We start from the raw sequence: 21,677 nt of genomic DNA on the forward strand, positions 1-21,677 counted from the left end.
AGATGATGTATAGGATTCCATGTCAAGGTTAGGGTATTATATACTGTAATAAGAATCCTCTTACTTATTTGGGGAGTACAATGTTGTAATAATAGGTAGGTCCTTAATTACCATGATCCTTCATGAGTTCTGACACTTACTAAATTCCTGACCATTGTGTTTTTCAAAAGCTGACATACCTGCAGAAATTATTTTTAACCTACCTGTGTGGTACAGTGGACTTGGCTTCAAATCCTTCCACTGAGGATTGTTTGAGTTTGGGCAAATCTTTTAAGTTCCTCATCTGTAAAATGTGAGGGTGGGGAGTTAGAGTAGATAACTCTGGGGTTTCATTCTAGGATGTTTTGTATTTTGTATTTTTTTTTTGGCTTGTTTTGAGGCAATCAGGTTAAGTGACTTGCCCAGGTCTTGTACAGCTAGGAAGTGTCTGAGGCCAAATCTGAATTCAGATTCTCCTGACTCCAGATTAGTGTTCTGTCCATTGTACTACCTAGTTGTTCTGCCACTTTTACCATTATCTTTCCAGCTTTATGGAAGTTAGGGGGAGAGAAAGGTTCATTATGATACAGTGTAAAGAGCAAAGATTAGGGTAAGGAGTTATGGAGTGATGGATATGGAGCTGTGCTGATCTTTAACCAGCATGTTGTGCTTTCAAGTCAGAACTTCTGAGTTCAGGCTGGAGTAACAAGGCAAGGTCAAAATGAAGGCAAGTAGTCATAGGATCATAAATGTAGAGACATTTAGGACACTTATTCTATGCCTCTCATTTCTTGGATGACAAAACATAAATGTAGAGGGCTAAAGTCACTTCTTCAAGGTCATACTGATAATAAGCAGATTAAGGATTCTAACTCTGGATCCTTGATTCCAAGTTTAGAACATTATACAATCCTTCCCTCTCACACTCATTGAAACTAGATTCAACTGGTGGTTTATGCTTTGGGTCTCAGGTTCTTATACCTTAAGTAGCATCATTCCATGGGATGATTCGGATGGTGCTACATGGACAGGTGCATGACCTTCCCAGTTTGTGGATACTGCAAGAAGTAAATAATGTTAAAAAAAAAAAAGTATCCTGTTCACCGACGCTTAAACAGTTTCAGTGATAAATTCATGAATTGCTGAAGTTAAAGAAAATTTATCACCTAATGTTCACTCTGTTGGTGATGAGCTTTCCTAAATTTATCTAGGTTTCAGATGGCAGAAATGGTTTGTTCTGGACCTATACTCAAAGCCTTTTCAGCTTGGGAAAACCTGTTAGAATTAGTGTTCCACTGGCATAGCCAATGCTGCCTCAATGAGACTTTGGAGTAATACTATAGTGGAGATTCCATCAAGCCAATTCAACTTATTAATTGAGTACCTGCTATGTGAAAGGACAAATGTGGGCTGGATATTAATATTATATATATAATATGCTATATTATATGTTTGTTGTAAATATATATAATAAATATATAATATTTATATATAATTTATAATATAATATTATTAAGTAGAAATACAGCTGGTTGAATAAACCTATCCCCAAAGTGTTGATTAGTGGATTTGTTTCAACTTGTAGGGAGGTTTCCTTACAAGTATAGAAATACAGCTGGTTGAATAATCCTATCCCCAAAGTGTTGATTAGTGGATTTGTTTCAACTTGTAGGGAGGTTTCTAGTCACGTGCCACTCAGTTTAATGCTTAGACTTATACTTTTTAATATCATTGTCAAGCTAACTCTTTCCTCATTAAGCCACTTTATAAATATAAATGATAATACTTATTATTTATTGAAGCAGCTAGGTAATACAATGGATAGAGCACTGGGACTAGAATCAAGAAGACCTGAGTTCAAATCTGATCTCAGATATTTACTAGCCATGCAACTCTGGGCAAGTCACTTAACCCTATTTGAGCCAACTGCAAAACGAGTGGAGAAGGAAATGGAAAACTACCCTACTATCTTTTTGCCAAGAAAACCCCAAGTGGGTCACAAAGAATTGGACATGACTGAAATAAATGAACAACAACAAAATTTATATAATATTTACTATGTGTCAGGTACTGTGCTACATTCATTGAAGATAGATCATTTGATCTTCACAACAATCCTGGTAGGTATTATTATTCTATTTGTATAGAAGAATTAAGTGACCTGCCAGGGAGGGTCACATGGTATCTGTGGATAGATTTGAATTCAGGTAGTAGTATACAAAAGTACTGCTATCTTGCTATCTTACAACCATCCTGACTTCCTTTAAAATCTACTTACCTGCTCACACCGATATTTCTTGTCTTAGAAATGCTTGCAATCTATTTTTTAAATAATAGCTTTTTATTTTTTTCCAGATATAAGCAAAAATAATTTTCACATTCCCCTTTGCAAAACCTTGTGTTCCAAAATTTTCTCCCTCCCTCCCTCCTTTCCCCCTCTCCTGAAATGCAAGCAATGAGATATAGGTTAAACATGTGCAATTCTTCTAAACATATTTCCATATTTGTCATGCTACATAAGAAAAAATCAGATTAAAAGAAAAAAAACTCTAGAAAGAAAAAACCAAACAAGTAAACAAACAAACAACAACATAAACAGGTGAAAATACTATTCATTGATTCACATTCAGTTTTCTTAGTTTTCTCTCTAGATGTGGATGGCATTTTCTATCACAAATCTATTTGAATTGCCTTGAATCACTTAATTGTCCAAAGAGCCAAATCCATCATAGTTGATCCTCACATAATCTTGTTACTATGTACAGTGTTCTCTTGGTTCTGCTCACTTCACTCAGCATCAGTTCAAGAAGTCTTTCCAGACTCATCATTTCTTATAGAACAATAATATTCCATTCCATTTATATATCATAATTTATTCATTCCCCAACTGATGGCATCCATTCAATTTCCAGTTCCTTGCCATCACTAAAAGGGCTGCCACAAACATTTTTGTGTGGCTCAGAAATGCCGGCAATTTTGAGTGGGACTGAGTTAAGGTTGTGGAGCAGGAACATGAGTACAAAAGTGACCTCTGACAGACCAGAGTCAGATTTGTGACATTATTCCTTCCAGGGGATTCACCAAACAGTTTAAGAAACATAGACTTTAACCAGACTTCTCTTTGCAGAAGATGTTAGCCACTAAGGAAAAGATCACTTTCGACTGCATTCAGACTTGTGTCAGATAGTGATGGTGCAATAGATAGATAGTTAGACTTAGTCAAGAAACTTGGATTTGAAGTTTGCCTCAGATGCATATTAGTTGTACTGACCATTAACAACTTCTTTTCCCACATCTATAAAATGAGACTGTTAAACTAGATGACCTCTTAAATATCTTCCAGTTTTATATAAAAGATTCTAAATCGGTACATCATGTAATTCCTTGCTTTCCTTTCTGCTGATGTCTTTTCAAATACCTTATTTATTCATTCATTCATTTGTTTATTTATTTAGTAATGCATTGCTTTAAATCATTAAAACAACAACAACAAAAAAAAAACTAGATTTAAGGTCCTCTATGGCCTTATTCTATATAGATGAGTGAACTATTTGCCAGACACACCCTTTAAGACCTAAAGGCTGCTCTGAACTAAACACAGGTTTACATTTTTCTGAGAAATGCTTCTAGTTAAGGATATGGGGCAAGGAAACCAACAATGGCAAATAGGAAGGAAAAAACAAAACAAAACATTTTTGAGCTTAGGCCTCTCTTCCATGCCTTTACTTTTGTAAATTAGCAGTACTGAATCTTATTTTTCTAATCTCTATATATAGGAGTTAGACAATTCAATGTGATCTAGTCTTCATTTCCATAAAGGAAATAAACCTCTGAAGCAGTTGTTTCAATTAAGAGGAATGTATCAAAAGGCCTAGGAGGGACAACCAATAAATTATTTTTAAAGAATGCTAGGAATACAGCCAATTCAGTCAAAAACATGTAGCCTATTTTCCCAGTAAGGCACATTTCCATGAATGATTAAGTATTTTACCAAAACAATATTTATATTACATTTATACAGCAGGAGATGTTCAGCAAAACATTGTTCTCTTAGTTTTTGATGTCTAGTTTAGTTTTTCTTCAAGTTATTGGTTGAAATTTAGTGTCTAGCTTTAGAAAGCAAGGTGAGATGTTTTGATTTGATGGACACTGTTATTCAATGCAATAAAATGACAAGGCTTCCCCTCCCTCCAAACAAAAGGTAGTGAAATCTGGTCATTTGTTTTGTGTCCAAAATAATTAATAATGGTAAACACATAATGCTTTTGTATATCATCTCATTGAATCAAGGTTTCTTCAACTGGAATCCGTGTCTTATTAAAATTAATTTTAATAAACTATTTTTAATAGAATTGGTTTTCTTTCTAATTTTTTGTTTTATTTTATGCATTTAAAAACATTATTCTGTGAAGGCATTCATGGACTCCATCATACTATTAAAGTTGGGTACGAAACAAAACAAAAAACATTAATTATATCATATAATATCCTCCCAACCCTGACAGGTAGGTGCTATTATTATCCCCATTTTTCCAGATGCAGAAACTGAAGCAAACAGTTAAATGACTTGCCCAGGGAGGCATAGCTAGTAAGTTTCTGGGGCAGGATTCAAACAGAGATCTTCCATATTCCCCAGCACTGTATTCACTGAAATGTTTCTTTGGGAAATAAAGGTGAAACTTATTTATTTCAGTTTGCTTATCTTTTTTTCCTCAATAGTATTTTTTTTTCAAATACAGGTAAAGATACTTTTCAACATTCATTTTTTTAAGATTTGTTTTCCAAATTTTTTCTCCCTCCCTCCCTTAGTTACCCCCTCATTAAGAAAGCAAGTAATCTGATATTGGCTAAACATGTGCACTCCTTTAAAATATATTTCAATATTTGTCATATTGTGCAAGAAAAATCAAACCAAAAGGGAGAAAAGCCATAAGAAAGAAAAAGCAAAGAAAAACAAACAAACTACAAACCGGTGAAGATATTATGCTTCGATCCTCATTTAGTCTCCACAGTTCTCTCTCTGGATATGGATGGTATTTTCCATCCCAAATCTAATAGAATTGTATTGAATCACCACATTGTTGAGAAATAAGTCTCTCAGAGTTAATCATCATATAATCTTGTTACTGTGTACAATATTCTCCTGGTTCTACTCACTTCACTTAGCATCAATTCATGACGTCTTTCCAGGCTCTGATGAATGTGAATTTAAAGAGACCCAACCCACAGATCAGGTTTCATGATGTAAAGAGCTTCAGCATGTCAGAAACTTACATAAATCCATTTATACAAGTATTCATAAATAAATGAATATATATTTATATATGTACATGTTATGTAACTATGGAGCATGTTGTAAGTACTCCCCTATATTTTGGAAAAGAGATGACCATATGTCAAGGATATTATAAGTTGGTAGGTACATAACAAGATCTTTTTAAACAATTCTTATGTGCCCTCCATGGTGTTAAGTGGTAAGAATACAAACACAACAACAACAAAAGATAGCCCCTGATTTCAAGGAGCTTACTTTCTAATGGGGGAAGACACCACAGGAAATGGAGCTAAGAAGGAAAGTAGAGATTATGTTGGGCAAATACTGAGTCTGAAGCACAATTAAGAGGGAAATGAAAATGACTGGTATTTCCTCCAATTTCCTCCAAAGGAGGCTGCTGGGAGGAACTCATGTCATTTCTCATCAGGCTAGGTTCCTCTGGATTTCTCCATCAACCTCAAAAGCCTCTGCATCTTGGAAGCTGCATCAGTCGCAGCTTTCCCTGGAACCCACTCCTTCAGCTTCCTTTTGTGTAGAATGTAAACTTCTTGAGGACACAGATTGTCTTTTTGCTTTTCTTTGTATTGCCCAATGTCTGTCCTTGGAACAAGTAGGAAAAAAGAGTATAAGTGGAGGAATATCCCAGCATAAGAAGAACCCAGGAGCTAAGGAAAGTTTCAGGATGAGAAGGCAGTTAAGCCATAGTAGTGCGTAGAAGGGATACTTTCATTGATTTAAGATTGAATGTGAAATTTCATCAACTAACTCCCTTGAGCTTTCACATTTAATTTTTAAAAAGTAAATACAATTTCATTTCATTCACCAGTATTTGTATGAAAGGCAAACCATACCTAACTAAAAGTGGAAAGCTTAGTTTCCCAAGGTTCTTTAGCAATTGTTTTTGAATTCTGCCTTCCCATCCAGCGCAATTCTAAACCCAGATGTGTAGGAATAACTATCACCTGCTTGACAAGAGTTACGAGGAACCTCTTCTCTAGAGTTTGAGGCTCTAGCCTGGATCTGATGACAGCTTTCATTATCACTTTCTCTTCCTAATCTGAAACATGTTGAGTATGTGCTCAGAAACAGCAGGAACCCAAATACAATAGTTGTCTCAATCAGACCTTTCCCCAATATTCATTCTGCTCATTTTTTTTTCCAGACTCACTTTTTGAATGTGATAGACATGCTCACTCATCATAACTCAAAGGCTATTTACTGAGTTCACGCCATGTATCTGTCATGGAATTAGGTGATATGGGGATAGAAAAGATATTGAACGTTTCTTGTGTTTTATAAATAATAGAAAGAAAAAAAGAGAAGGAAGGAAGGAAGGAAGGAAGAAAAGCATATAATCAAGCTTCAAATTATAAGATGTAAAACTCCATTAATGATCAATGAATGATTAGGGGAGGTTTCTTGGAAGATTAATACTAGAAAGAAAAAAAAAGAAGGAAGGAAGAAAGGAAGGAAGGAAGGAAGGAAGAAAAGCTTCAAATTATAAGATGTAAACTCCATTTGGCCTGAATGATTAGAGTAGATTTCTTGGAAGATTAGGTCTTGGATTTGGTTTTGAAGGATGAATAGATTTAGTATTGTAAGAAAAAAGTAGGGAGGATGTTCCAACTAGAAAAAACAGCATGGTGAATATCAAGGTAGTAGAATTGAGCTTGACAAGAATGTGGATAATTTCATTTAAGTAATACAAGGACAAATATCAGACTGAAGAGTCTGGAATCAATAGGTAGGCAACAGACAACCATTGTAATTAAATGAATAGGTATAATATTGAATAATAGGTTAGAATAATAAAATTTACAGTAGGAAAGAACAAGAAGAGATAATCTGGTTTACGTTGTTGCCTCAAGTAAGATAATAGGTCACCTGCATTGTGTAGATTAGATGAAGTTTCTAAAAGTTAAGATCATCTAGAAAATTGTTTTTTTAGGGAAATTATTTTAGCAGTATTATGAAGGATAGATTGAAGGTGGAATATAATGTCTACATGGATATCTAGTCACTTAATCTTTCTGGGTCTCAGTTTCCTCAGCTGTAGAATAAGCTATTTGGATCAGATGACTTCAAAGATTTCTTTTAATTCAAAATCTATAATCCTATGACCCCTTAGAATGCTATCTTCAATAATTCAGATGTGAGGGGATGAAGGCCTGAACTAAATTGGTTGGCAACAACAGAGGAAGGTTTGTATTTGAGAAAAAAGGCATATCCACAGCTATTGCTATGTCCATTTATTCCTCTATATTTGTGACAGAAAGGTGTTAATATCAAATGTAATATTAACTGCCACTATCTCTTAATCATCCTAGAAACATTAGAATTCCAGCAGTGTCCTTGAATTCATATCCTTAAGATAGTGCTGATTAGTTTTGAGCTGAATCATACCTTAAACCTCCACCCTAAAACTTTTCCTTGCAAAGTCAGACAGCAATCTTTTATGTCCTTACCCCTTCCATTTGATTCATGGCATGTAGGACAAAATAGCCAGAAGGAAGTGGTCTTTCTTGTTCATATTCCTGAGGGCAGGACCAAGGCATCTCAGGACCAAGCCTACTGCCTCTTCCCCCACTCTTCCACAAAGTCAAAAACCTTCCTCATGGGTCTTTGGGTTGGGATATCCCTTGTGCTCTATACTTATGGGACATTCTCCAAGCTGGCCTATTTGCTACCTTCTTATCTCAATTAAAGACTCTTTATTTCCCAACTCATAACGGATTTATTCCAAGACTTGACATTTCTTTTGTATGAATTCCTCTTGTTCATTTTAGAATAGACACAACACAGTGCAGTACACAGGTGGGCACATGACCAATTCTTTCCATACTTTCACTCAAGGGCCTGTGGTACTTGTCTCAGTCCTTGAAAAAAGTAAAGTATAATCATCAAATATGTTCTTTACCATCCCTCCTAAGTCCTACTGCACCTCTCACTGTCTTAGATTATTTTATGTGTCATCTCACAACTGGTTCCACCTGGCCCTTTAAGAGCCTAATTAATCACTAAATATAGTCCATAAGTTGCTCTTTGCAACCCCTGCATGTATCTTCCCCCACCCACTGTGTGATGCCATCTGGTGCTGTAAACTCAGTTTCTGTGCTCCCTTTTAAAGAGCCAGATTCGATGCATTCTAAATCAAGAATGTTGTGTAATTTCATAACTTCTGGGACCAAGAAAAGATTTGAATCTAATGCCTCCTTGTGGATGGATTCAGCATAACTATAGCATGATATGCCATTTCCTCAACTGACCTCAGCTTTTTTCCCCTCTATTTTAAAAATTCTTTTTTCCTCAAGTAAAGGAATTTAAGTAAGCCCTTACCAGCAACTGGTTCTTTCCCTTCTATATTTTTGTCTAGTTTGCTTTTCCCTGTCCTATTGATAGACTGTAGGAAACCCAAACTTAATAAACTTTCCTCTCTCACTCCAGCTGAATTTATATTAGGGTACTAAAACAACTGTTCAGAAATAAAAAAAAAAAAAAAGAGCCAAAAATAACGTTCTGACTCTAGCATTTCTCTTACCTCCACTCAGAATTCACTAACTAATTCAGTCTTGAACACTAATCTTCTGTGGGATCTGAACACATTGGTACCTGGAACACTTCAGTGCAGAATCTCCCTATGGGCAGCAAGATCTCCATTGGTTCTCAGGTCCCTGCAATCTTTGAGTGTTATGGGGTAAGGAAATGAATATTGCCAGATGAAATGCATGGTACCTTTCTGTGACTTTTCCTAAATATATGATTCTTCTTCCCCCTTTCAGTATTCTTGGCTGTTGGCAGATAGATCATCAGCCTGGTAGGAAAGGGAAGGCAATTCTATGATCTGCCTATTGCCTACCTCTTCACTGGCACACATCATTCTTCCCTGTGGCTTCAGGAAGGACTTAGAGGAAGGCTCCCTCCATGCCTAACCATTCTTTGCTCTTTTCCTCTCCTGTTGTGATGATTCCATTCTGTCCAAGGGAAGGGTGGGAGAGGGGAAGAAGGCGAGAGGGACAAAAGAGTTAAGATTACATGAAAGTGATCATAATTTCCTAGGCAGAAAAAAACATCCCTCATTTTAGCTATTGTAGTTATATTTGCTATTTCTACTCTAGAATTCAACAATCATTTATTAAGCTGCAACTCTGCAGAGAGCTCCCAAGGCACATATAACTTGTATGTGTCTTCCCTAGATAAAGCTATTGCAGTTCCATTATAGTCTGTGTAACTATATCTGCTCAAAACCATAGTTCACAAGTCCCCAACTGAATAGTTTCTTTTATAAGTCAAATGGAAGACAAACTTAATTCAAAGCTAAAATATTCAGTGAAATGGTATGGTAAGAAAGCAACAATTAAATGTCTTCTTATGGATTTGGACCACTCTCTTACAAAAACCTTCACTATCAGTGGGAACAGTAGATATATGTACTGAATCTATATGGCCATGACATAGAGGGTAACATGGAGAGAAAATATGTGGCCAGAGCGCATGGATCAAAGGAGAAAATACTTTTGGTCAAGGAACATGTATATTGGAAGAGCAACTCTGGAGTGATTTGCCATTTCCTTCTATATTTCATTTTACAGATGAGGCATATAGGGATAAATGACTTGTTTAGGGTCAAGAAGCTAGTAAGGTCCAGATGAATATTCTTGACCTCTGATCTGGCACTCAAACCACTGTACCGCCTAATTGCCATCATTGCTGTATACCTAATAAAATTTTTCAGTATATTGTACTCTTCCAAGTAGGTTTATTCTTTGCTGATTTTGCATGGTGTACAATTTCTGTATAGTGTTTAGTATCTGCAGTAATATATAGTCTGTGTAGGATGCTACTCCCTATAGTTCTTCTGTGGCTGCTGCTTAATATTGTTCTTTTGCACCCAGGATCCTGCCAACTATAGCTTCACTCACTTTGATTTAGGGTTAGACATTCTTTCTATATTTGTGCTTAATTTCTAGTTGCTAAACTATACCTTATCACTATCAGTTTAGAAGCTTCCCTTGCAACAAGTTGCAAAAATCTCTGAGTTTTTGTTAACCATTTTCCAAAACCAATTTCTTGTTAATCCTTGCAAATGAATGGGAGTAGGGAAGGAAATACACCAAACAAAAATAAGATGAAGAGATAAAGTCCTTTTCTTATTCTTACCTTTAATGTGCACATACATTATATTTAGAAAGTTCTTAGCTTTATGTGTCAAGGACCATACATTCTCTACTAGGGGATTCAATACATACACACACACACACACACACACACACACACACACACACAGAGAGAAAGAGAGAGAGAGAGAGAGAGAGAGAGAGAAAGAGAGAGAAAGAGAGAGAGAGAGAGATTTTAAAACAAATAAATAAACAAGGAAATATGAGTAGAAAGAGATTAATAACAAAAGGGTTCAGAAGTCTCCTCAGGACTCTAATAATATTGCTGAGGGGTTGTGGAAGTAGATTTAAAATGGAGCTTTATATGAGCTTTATATGAGTTGTACTTCCAGCCATAATTATCAGTCTATATAATTTAGCCATATAGATTCAAGTGTCTTTTAGAAATAGGTATTTATTGATGTGGTAAATGTAGTTAATATAAAACATGTCTCCACTATCTTCCCCCTTCATTTTTTGGTGACATAGTCTCCTATGTGTACATATTAAGTCCAAAGGAAATTGTGCTCAAGTTTATAGAACATATATTACAAAAAGGTACCTTACAGCACTTGGTAGTCCTTTTGTTGGAGTCCTCAAGATGATCTCCATAGATGTAGTATAACTTTTCTGATGAATTCTTTGTGGAAATTCAAAGTATTACTCCTCCTTTCAAAGCAATTATGGAGAGAAGATCTGGAGTCTTCCTTCTTGGGAGTTTAGCTATAACACTCTTTCTTTACCACTTGGTTGAATCTCTGAAACCCAAACTTTCTTGATATTCTCTAGACCCATAGGACCAATTTCTTCAGCCAATTGGAATATACTTCTTATGTATTTAGTTGATCAACTCAATTGATGAAGGACTTTTTTCACTGTTAGTCTAAAGTCTATGATTGATTTATTCCATAGAGAATTATTCTCACCCAGTTAAGCTTTACTTCTTAATATTTTAAATGGTTTTGGATAACTAGATATGTTTAATCAATCTCCACCCTTGTACTGATATGTATACTTATTATCACTGCCATTAGAAAATAAGCTCTTTGCCAGTAGGGATTGTTTCATTCATTGTATTTATATCCCAGAAGCTTAACACAGTATCTGGCATGTAAGTACTTAATAAATTCTTGTGGACTGATTGATCCTTGAGGCAATAAGGACTGAAAATTTTTGAACATAGTTCAGTCAACTGTGCAGTGTGTCCAAATCCAAAGTAAGAAGCATTTATTGTTATAAATATTGCAAGGAAAATGCCCTTAAGTGAAGGCTTAGACCTGATCTTCCCCTTGTCTCCCCTTTCCTCTTGTCTTCTGTCCTCTTACAAATGGTTATATGCAACATGTGCACTAAAATGCTACAACCTGTTTATGTCAAATGAATGATCTCTTTGTACAAAGACATAGTACAGCAATGTCAGTAATCAAATCTTTGGGCACATTTAAAATAGCCTTGGGACATTGGTCTGTGAAATTCTCACATTGATGAAATCACAGGCCCTTGGAGAAGATATTTTTCTTCTTTCTATACCAACAGTAATGAAAGGATTGAAAGAGGCAGGGTGATGTGATGAAGACATCTGTTGCCAGGAATGTTGAAGTACATCTGTAATTCCAGTTACCAGAGAGGCAGAGATGAGCAGACAGCTTGAAAGCTCAGGAATTCTGAGCTTCAAGAGACTAAAGCCAATTAGCTATTCACACTAAGTCTGGCACTAATATGGAAAACCCACAGAAGGGAGTGAATGAAGATGGGGCTATTTTATGAAAGGCAAACTGACCTAGATTGGAAAAGGAATAGGAAAAAGCTCCTGTGAAGTGAAATTGGGTCCATGAGTGTTCATTGCATTTTTAGTTTGGACGAGAGAGAGAGAGAGAGAGAGAGAGAGAGAGAGAGAGAGAGAGAGAGAGAGAGAGAGAGAGAGAGAGAGAGAGAGAGAGAGAGAGAGAGAGAGAGAGAGAGGAAGAAAGAAAGAGAAAGAAAGGAAAGAAGGAAGAAAGAGGAAAAAGAAAGAAACAAAAAGAGGAAGAAATGAAGAAAGAAAAGGAGGGAAAAAGAATGAAGAAAGAGAGAGGAAGGAAGGGAGAGAAAGAAATAGAAAGTAAGGAGAGAGGAAAGGATAGATTGAAGAGAGAAAGAAAGAATAAGGAAGAAAGAGAAAGAAAAAGAAAGTGAGGAAGAAAAAAGGAGGGAGGGAAAGAAGAAATTAAGAGAGAAAGGAAGAAGAAAAAATAAAAAAAGGAAGGAAGGAAAAAGAAAGGATGAAAGAAGGAAATAAGGAAAAAGAGAGAGAAAAAGAAAAAGAAAGAAAAATAGATCAAGCTCTGGTCTCCATATCTTTGCCCAAAATGTTCCCCAAACCTGTAACACTTTAATCATCTTTTTTCTTCCTTCCTCAGCTCTTGCTGCCTCTTATTTAGCAGTAATTTTCAGATTTTCCCAATTACCCCCCTTTTGTCCCTTTTGTGTATTTACAAAGTGTCCTTCCTATCTCAGTAGAACCTAAATATCTTGAGAGCAAAACTGTTTCATTTCTGCTTCCTAAATCCTCAGTGCCTATTACAGCACTTAATACTTAGTAGGTACTTAATAATGGCTTATTGAATTGAATTGAAATAATACAGGGTGTGAACTCAGGAGCCTAGTCTTCTTGCTGGGCCATAAATTCAGTGGATGAATGTCCAATATGATCCCTTCTTAGAAATTATGGTCCTTGAGCAGAATGGCCTTATAAACTTTATTCAAAAAATCTGTAAAGTATGACCAAACTTAGGATGAAATGTCACAACACAGTGTGGAATATCTATTTCTACAGAAACCATTTAGGAATGCTAGGGTCCAAGTCTCTTGGTTCATACAGACCCCTCTCAAGGAATCGTAGACATAATTAGTTCCCAGTTTCTTCACTAAGATAATTTCTGGTTTGGCCAGGGCTAAATCATTTATCTCTTTGAAGTCTCAGTTTCCCTTTTCATGAAATGGGGCTAGTCTACTTCCCAAAATTATGAGGATTTAATAAAACCAGAAATTGAAAACATGTTATCTAAAATCAGGATATTATTCCAAGCAAGATGCAAATTTATTTACACTTATTTCACATTGAAATTGGATTTTTCATTGCTAGCCCTAACTAGTCTGTTCTCAGTTAAACTCAAGTAGATTGCCTGAGGCAAATTTTAAATTCCAGGCTGATTTTATGTAGCCATGTAATATTCTCCTGGTTTATCTCCTCTCTCTCTCTCTCTCTCTCTCTCTCTCTCTCTCTCTCTCTCTCTGTCTCTTTCTGTTGATGCACATGGAAATTCATTTAATATCTACAGAAATATGGAGGAAGGAGTTAACAGAAGGGTGACTTAAAGAAAATTGCTGTTTTGAGCAAAGGGATCCCTCCATTACTGAGGATAATCAATAGATGACTAACAAATATTTTTCCCTTATTTAAAAATTTTTGTGAATCTATCATTCCTTCTCATACTACTTCTTTAGCAAATTGGCTCTGAAAACAAAACTTTTTTCTTTTTTTCTTTTTCAAGGAATCGCCCAAAGATGCACAGCTATCAAGTATCACTTTTCTCAGCCAATCCGTTTGCGAAACATTCCCTTTAATTTAACCAAGACAATCCAGCAAGATGAATGGCACCTGCTCCGTAAGTATCTATCACAAACATGTTCCACAGGAAGAAGAGACTTCCTACAGGAGAATTTGGTCTTTCCAGAGCCCAACCTTGATTACATCTAGTAACAACCCCGCAGTAGATGTTGGCAGCAAGAAATGGTGCAGTGGATGTTTGCCCTTGGGACCCAATCACATCTAGTAGAAGCTGACGAAACTCATTCAGCGTAAAGAGAATTTGACTTGTTTACCAATTGAGCCAGTGCATATACATTTACATCTCTGTCTCCTAACACAGAGACAGAGACAGAGAGACAGAGTGAGAACCAGGAGAAAGAGAAAGAAAAGAGAGAAAGACAGAGATACAGTGAGAGACAGAGACAAAGTGAGAGAAAAAGTGTGTGTGTGTGTGTGTGTGTGTGTGTGTGTGTGAGAGAGAGAGAGAGAGAGAGAGAGAGAGAGAGAGAGAGAGAGAGACAGAGAGAGAGAGACAGAGACAGAGAGGAGAGAGAGAGACATACAGAAATAGATACACAAGAGACACACCAAGATAGAGAAGAGACAAAGATAGAGAGACAGAGATAAGAGAGATAAAAAGACAGACTGAGAGACAGAAACAGAAACAGAGACACACGGAGATAAGAGATAGAAAGAGACAGACAGAGACAGAGAGAAGAAAGATAGAGAAGAGACAGAAAAAGAAAGACAAAAAGAGACAGATACACACAGAGAAATATACACACACAGAGATACACACACTGTGAGATAGAGAGAAGAGACAAAGAGACAGACAAACAGAAAGAATAGAGAGAAAAAGACTGAGACAGAAACAGAAAAGAAACATAAAGAAGAAACAGAAAGACAAAGAGAGACAGAAACACACACACAGAGAAGAGACAGAGACAACACAGAGATACACAGAAAGAGATATGGAGATAGAGATACACAGCGACAGAGAGACACAGAGCAAGAGAAACAGACACAGAGAAAAAGAGAAAGAGACAAAGACACACAGAAAAAGAGACAAAGAGAAGTGACAGAGACAGAAAGAGAGAGAGAAATAGAGAAGACAGATAGAGATAGAGAAAGAGACAGAAAGAGAAAAGATAGGGATAGAGAAGAGAAAAATCACAACATGCTTGCCCTGTTGCTGGGATTCTGTTTCTTTGTTTTATTTTTATAAACCAAGTTTGAGGCATTGAGTGAGAAGAAATAATCACCCATGTCTAACCCAGTAGTTAGGCATGATTTTAATTTGCTTATACAATTTTTTTTTTTTAATCCTCCACTCTTTTCTCAAGTCTTTGTACATCTGCTCAAATGTCCCTGTGAATGTATGTCAGTAATTTTCTGGGGAGGAGCTGTAGGTATCTGCATGTCTCTAAGGCAGCAATTATCTTTTTCCTCATCAGGAAAACACATTAGAACACCAGAAATAATCCCATCACATTTAGGAAACTGAATGAGGTAGAAAATCCTCCATGATGATAGCTATCAAGTAGCAATAGCAGATTAAATGACTTTTTAAGAAAATATTTAAAGCAAACTTAAACCGTTTACTAATGAACACAACCACAGGGACAAGTCTTGTTTGTTGTTGTTAGTCAGTAATCATTTATTAAGCTTCCACTATATGCCAGGTGATGTGCTAAACCTTGAAGATCCAAAGAAAGGATAGACTATTGCATAAAAACTAACCAAGTGAAAATCCTGAATCAGAACAGGTCTAAGGAATAGCTTTATATTTTCTTTCCATGCCACTTAAATTGGAATATTGAGTGGTCTTACATTCAAATATATTGTATCTAAAATCTGTAATCATTAGGAATTTGAAGTCATCACAGTAAGAATTAAATATGTTCTATTTCTAAATGCTAAGGTGTCCTGAAAATTCCTTGAGATATCTGACTTTTAATCATATTTTTTCAGCAAATCAAAGATGAATACTTATCTAAATTGTTTTCATGTCTTAATTTTTTAAGAGCAGATTTATGAGTTGCCTTGATAATTTTTACCATTGAATCATGCAGACATCACTAGCAAGAGCTAGACTGAGACTGCATCCTGATGAGGAAATTACCTATTCATTCTGAGTTTGGAATAAACTTTTAGCCCAGTACGATTTCTTCAAGTTTTGCTTTTATTGGTCATTCCTTTAGTTTTGTCTGACCCTGTAGTATTTTTTTTTTTTTTGACAGAGATACTGGAATGATTTGCCATTTCTTTCTCCAGTTCATTTTACAAATGATAAAACCGAGATAAATGAAGTTAAGTGGTTTGCCCAAAGTTACACAACCAGTAAGTGTCTGAGGTTGGATTTGAACTCAGAGTCTTCCTGACAGTCATCAGAATCATCTACCTGCCTACATTTTCAAGTGCTTTCCTATATCATATAGACTGAGAATTTTTTTTCCCATTGCAAAAAAGATTTTATGAAATTTCTTTCCTTAAAGGATCAGTTGCTCTCCTTAAAGGAAGAACTTAAATTGCTGCTATCTGGAATAGTACTGACCAATTTTACAGCATAAATTGCTGCTTTTGTATTAGCAACCCTGACATGAGCAATAGCAAGGTCAATTAAGTAGATAGAGGAGTCAGCCGGGTCAGGAAGACCTGATTTCAAGAACTTCCTCTGCTTCTTACTGGCTTTGTGACCTTGAGTTGTCAGCTAAACTTTTAGTGCAGAAAATCACTGAAGATATATTCACTGTCTCTATATTCACTATTCTGATGGACAATTCTCTAAGGTTGTAAGGTGCAAAATAGTTGCCAGTCTATATTACTAGAATTTACTCACTGGGAGTTTCCGCACTAATTAGACCACAAGCTTGGATTGAAGGATGTTTCAAGTTAACCCATTTTTCCTTTAAGCCCAGCTTTCTTTGGGAATCCTTTTATGACTTGATTTAAAATATTGAGTGCAGTCAAGAGAACTGGTGGCTACATCATCTACTCCCATTTGTATGTCTATTCCCTTTTTGCTCTTTTGAAGTTTTCAGAAAGGGGGCTTTTTAACCTTTCCTTGCCCCAGGGCTTACAAATCTTAAAGTCATCTCCTAGGAAGGCAATGGCATGACCCCCTTCAATATCCGTATTAAACTTTTCCTTATTTTATTTCTATAGCCCAGAAGCATTAAATACTCTGTTCTATTTCTCTTCTGGCACCAGACTTACGAAGAATCACAGCAGGTTTCCTGGGAATGGCTGCAGCTGTACTCCTCTGCGGCTGCATTGTTGCCACTGTCAGTTTCTTTTGGGAGGAAAGTCTTACCCAGCATGTTGCAGGACTGCTTTTCCTTATGACAGGTATGGTGAAAATACCCCCTCTCCTCTACCCATGATAGGTGAACCATACAGTTTTCTTGGCTCCGCCAGAAGTTACTGTCTAAGCCCCAGATTCTTAAACTGTTTGTGGAGGTCATAAAATTATGATTTATTGTCAGTAAATGTTGGATTTGTTTACTATTTTATATATACCTGGAATTTTCTAAAAATATCTCAGCCCAAAAGGAGTCACAGTTGGAAAAAGTTTAAGAAACCCTGATCTTTATTTTGGAGCTTCCCAATTACAGTTGTTAGATTAAAAGATAATAAGAGATGTCTGTCATGTCAGTAAAAGTCACATCAAGCAAAAAAAGTGAAAAGGCCAGAAAATAAAACCTATTCTTTTCTCTTATGACTGAAGTGGTCATTGGTCATAAAGGGACACTAATGTAGAGTGTAATTGGAGCTGCAAAAGATCACTCTCATTAATGGAAACTCCATTCAAAATCTGGGTCCTACTGAAGATGAGTTATTATGATCATTTTGGGGTTAAAATAATAATACTTTACTTTTATTTAACACTTTTTAGTAATTAAATGATTTCACATAAATTTATCTCATCTGATTCTTACCATAGTTCTGTGCATGGATTTTGATGAAGAAACAAAGTTAGACAAGATTAAATACTTGGCAATTCACTAATCCCGAATTTAAATCCAAGTTCTTCAGATCTTAAGCTTTGTCCTTCTTTACTATCTTTTATCACAGAACATAGTTATGCTTGGACTTGAATTCAGAAAATACTATTGATTATCTTCATTTGTGTAAAGGGATATTAGAATGAATAATACCAAATGAGGAAATTGGTTCCTTGGGCATTTTCTCACCACTTATAAAACAGTATGTGAGTTTTAAGATTAGATCAGATTGTCATCAAGGCAGAGAGAATGAAGTTAATTGCTGTAGAGTCCAGAATTCTGCTCAGGGAATTCTCACATCTTTCTGGATCCCTTTAGATTTTAAATAACTTCTTTTTGGTTCCTTGTCTTATATTACCAGGAAGCCAAATTCATTTTCTTTGGCTGATCTAAGGAAGGTAGTTGGTAACGAAAGAAGGATTTGGCTGGCTTGACTATTTCTCCACTCCGAACTCCTCTCCAAGTGTATAGGCCATCTGGAAAAGAAAAATCATTGTCATCTGAACTGGCCTCCTGTCATGGCTAGGGAGCCAAAATAGTCTAGTTTGACATTAATGAAGAATAGTGTATTTCTTTTACAGCTCTTCATATAATAGTTGATGCATGAATGAAGCATTTTTAGCAAGTGGGCCAATTAATAGTTCCTAAAAATATACCCAACATCAGAAAATAATTACATTTGTCACAGACATGTAATCATTTAGAATGAGCTTGTTTTAACTTCCCCAGAGTTCCATAATTTAAGCTGATTCTACTGTGGGGTTTGTATGTGTGTGTGTGTGTGTGTGTGTGTGTGTGTATTTGTACATTTTTTCTTCTAAACAAAGTCAGAAAATGAAATTTCTCACATGGTTTGTAGTAGGCTATAGAATACTGAAAGTCTTTAGTTGTTAAGGAATAACCCAGAGGCTTTCTTAACTAAAAGCTGCTTGGCCATCCTTGGTTGCCCCAGGCCAGAAGCTCATCTGCAGCTGAGCTGTTCCAGGTCTTGAGGACTGATAGTAGCCATGGCTAACACAGAGGTGATTCTTCCAACATTGGATCAGCATTGTAGCCAAAGTAGTATTTAGTGACCCTTCACAACCATCTTCTCTGCTTCTTCCTCTACCTTCCCCTGCATTTGTGCTACAATTGAAGCAGGCACTTCTGTAGCATCAGGGAGTTGAGATTAAAAGCATCATCCTACAGGGAGAGAGCTTGAACCAACTTCACAAAAGAAGGAGGAAAACAGCTGTTAGCAGGGACAGAGTAGCCTCCATGCCCACAATGGGAAGCACTTGGACTTAGAGGATGATATCTACAATCCAATCAAAGACCCCCATCCACCCACCTAGAACCTCAGGGCTTCAACCTTATCTGCCATCTTAGACAATGAGCTAGGATGGTACCAATGAGAGATGTCCTATTATCTACATTAAATGTTGTAAAATAAAGGTATTTTCTACATTACCTGATAGGGGATTGAAATGCAGGCAGGGAAGTAGGATGAAGAATATGAAAGTATGAAAGTTATCCCTAAAATATTATTCCATTAACAAATGTGAACTATCTGCATTTTTGTTTTTCTTCCCGGGTTATTTATACCTTCTGAATCCAATTCTCCCTGTGCAACAAGAGAACTGTTCGGTTCTGCAAATATATATTGTATCTAGGATATACTGCAACATATCTAACATATATAGGACTGCTTGCCATCTAGGGGAGGGGGTGGAGGGAGGGAGGGGAAAAATCAGAATAGAAACGAGTGCAAGGGATAATGTAAAAAAATTACCCTGGCATGGATTCTGTCAATATAAAGTAATTATTAAATAAAAATTAAAAAAAAGAAAAAAGTGATAATATTAATATATATATATATTATTCCATCATGAGCTGAAAATAGGGGGATGGGTTGTTTCAGCTTTGTTTTGTTTTTGCTTCCCCCATCAGTGCTAATCTAAACAGAAGAGAAAGCAGAAGAAAGTTAGTTAGTATTCCAGCTCCCAGGGTTTGGGTTAGGAGGAAGTCTTTCTGGTATATCCACTTCAAATCCGTTGTTTGAGGGAAGTTGGGAATTTCTGTAACCCAGATGCAAAAGGATTCTGTTCCCTTGGGGTTTTTAATTGTAACAGAAAAAAAAATAATAATTTCAATTTACTCAACTATAAAACGGGGATAATAATAGCACCTACAACACAGGGTTGTTTTGAGGAACAAAAATTAGCCTACGAGAATGCTTTGCAAACCTTTAAGTGCTTTATAAATGCTATCTCTCATATCCAGTATTCCTCTCATGGAGGATTATAGATTTAGATCTGGAAAGGATCATTTAACCCATCAAATCAAGTCCTCTTGAAGAAGAGACCCCGAAACTCTAAAAATCCTTGAAGGAGAAAATCTCCTTCAATTCTGCCTCTGTAAGGGACCCTGCCCAAGGGAAATAAGACAGTTTCATTCTGTTATCTAGGTGGGGCTGATTCTAGTCCTTAGGAAAAGAATTCTAACTCTATTCAAGAAACTCATTCTATTCAAATTCCAGCTTAAACTGAAACCCAGCTATGAGATGAGCTAACTTGGGACTCTACCCACTAGCCCCCTTCAGCTTGTAGCCAAAGCTCCTATTATAAAAGAGCCAAACTAAAAATCCACTCTTTGCAGAGGTTCTAAACATGCTATGCTATGCCAAGTAGGCCTCTGCCACTCTAATAATATTTTTTTCCAGTGCCACCCTCTCTTTACCCTCACCTATTTCTCTATCTAGACTTTATGCCTCTCTGTCAGGATTTCTAACCTTACTTCCCAATCCCTATAATAAACCTCTTTTATCAATCTAGTTTTTCAGGTCTGTAAATTCCTTTACAGAGAACCTCTGTGCTGCCAGAAGTCCCCCAAACTCCCTACCCTTGAGCCAAATCCCAAGGGGGTGTAAGGGAGCCAAACCTCTCCATTTGGTTCCCTGACCACAGAACCTGCCACTAGATCTTATAATTTAACTCCCTGACCACCAGAAATCCTAATCTCATTTTGGTTCCCTAAATCTAGACCTTATCATTTGATTCCCTACTAAAGGGAATCCCAAAACCTAAATCTCATCACTCTCATCTTTAAAGATGAGAAAACTGACTTCCAGGAAGATACAACTTGGAAAAATAATCACAGAAGCTGTTTCAGAGGCAAGATTTTGAACCTAGGACTTCTGAGTGGAGCTCATTTCATGGATCATCTCCCTATTTTGAGAAAGAAAGAAAGAAAGAAAGAAAGAAAGAAAGAAAGAAAGAAAGAAAGAAAGAAAGAAAGAAAGAAAGAAAGAAAGAAAGAATAAAGAAAGAAAGAAAAAGAATGGGGGGAAGGGAAGGAAGGAGAGAGGGAAGGAGGGAGGGAAAGAAAATATAATCTGAAATGTTGCTGGATGAAACCCCTACATGTCATTGTGAGGAAGTAGAAAAACAAGAATCAGAGAAATAATGGCACTGGCAACCATCACCCACTATGGTACATTTAAAATATATCTTTTAATGAGCTTAATGAATGAATAATCTAAAACCTTTGGTAACAATAAAATCGGCCAAAGCTCCATAGAAATCAGGAGTCCATAATATCCCAGAAGAAAGTAGGGCAGACTGATTTAATTTTAAATAAAAGTTAGTTGGAAACTTAGCAAAACTCAGAAATCAGACTCATAGTTGAGTGTTAGTATAGGCCAGATCAGTATCCTT

At 36.3% G+C, this 21,677-nt stretch overlaps 1 protein-coding gene across 1 annotated transcript in view; it reads left to right on the forward strand.

Annotated features, from left to right (window-relative positions):
- Positions 1-21,677, forward strand: part of TMEM178A (transmembrane protein 178A) — a 76,860-nt gene that overhangs the window by 46,630 nt on the left and 8,553 nt on the right. The window contains exons 2-3 of the mRNA XM_051975160.1: positions 13,941-14,054; positions 17,189-17,326. Of these exons, the coding sequence (XP_051831120.1) occupies positions 13,941-14,054; positions 17,189-17,326 (252 nt within the window). The remainder of the gene's footprint in view (positions 1-13,940; positions 14,055-17,188; positions 17,327-21,677) is intronic.

The sequence above is a fragment of the Antechinus flavipes genome, chromosome 2, assembly GCF_016432865.1.
Source record: "Antechinus flavipes isolate AdamAnt ecotype Samford, QLD, Australia chromosome 2, AdamAnt_v2, whole genome shotgun sequence".
In the NCBI taxonomy this organism is placed as follows: Eukaryota; Metazoa; Chordata; class Mammalia; order Dasyuromorphia; family Dasyuridae; genus Antechinus; species Antechinus flavipes.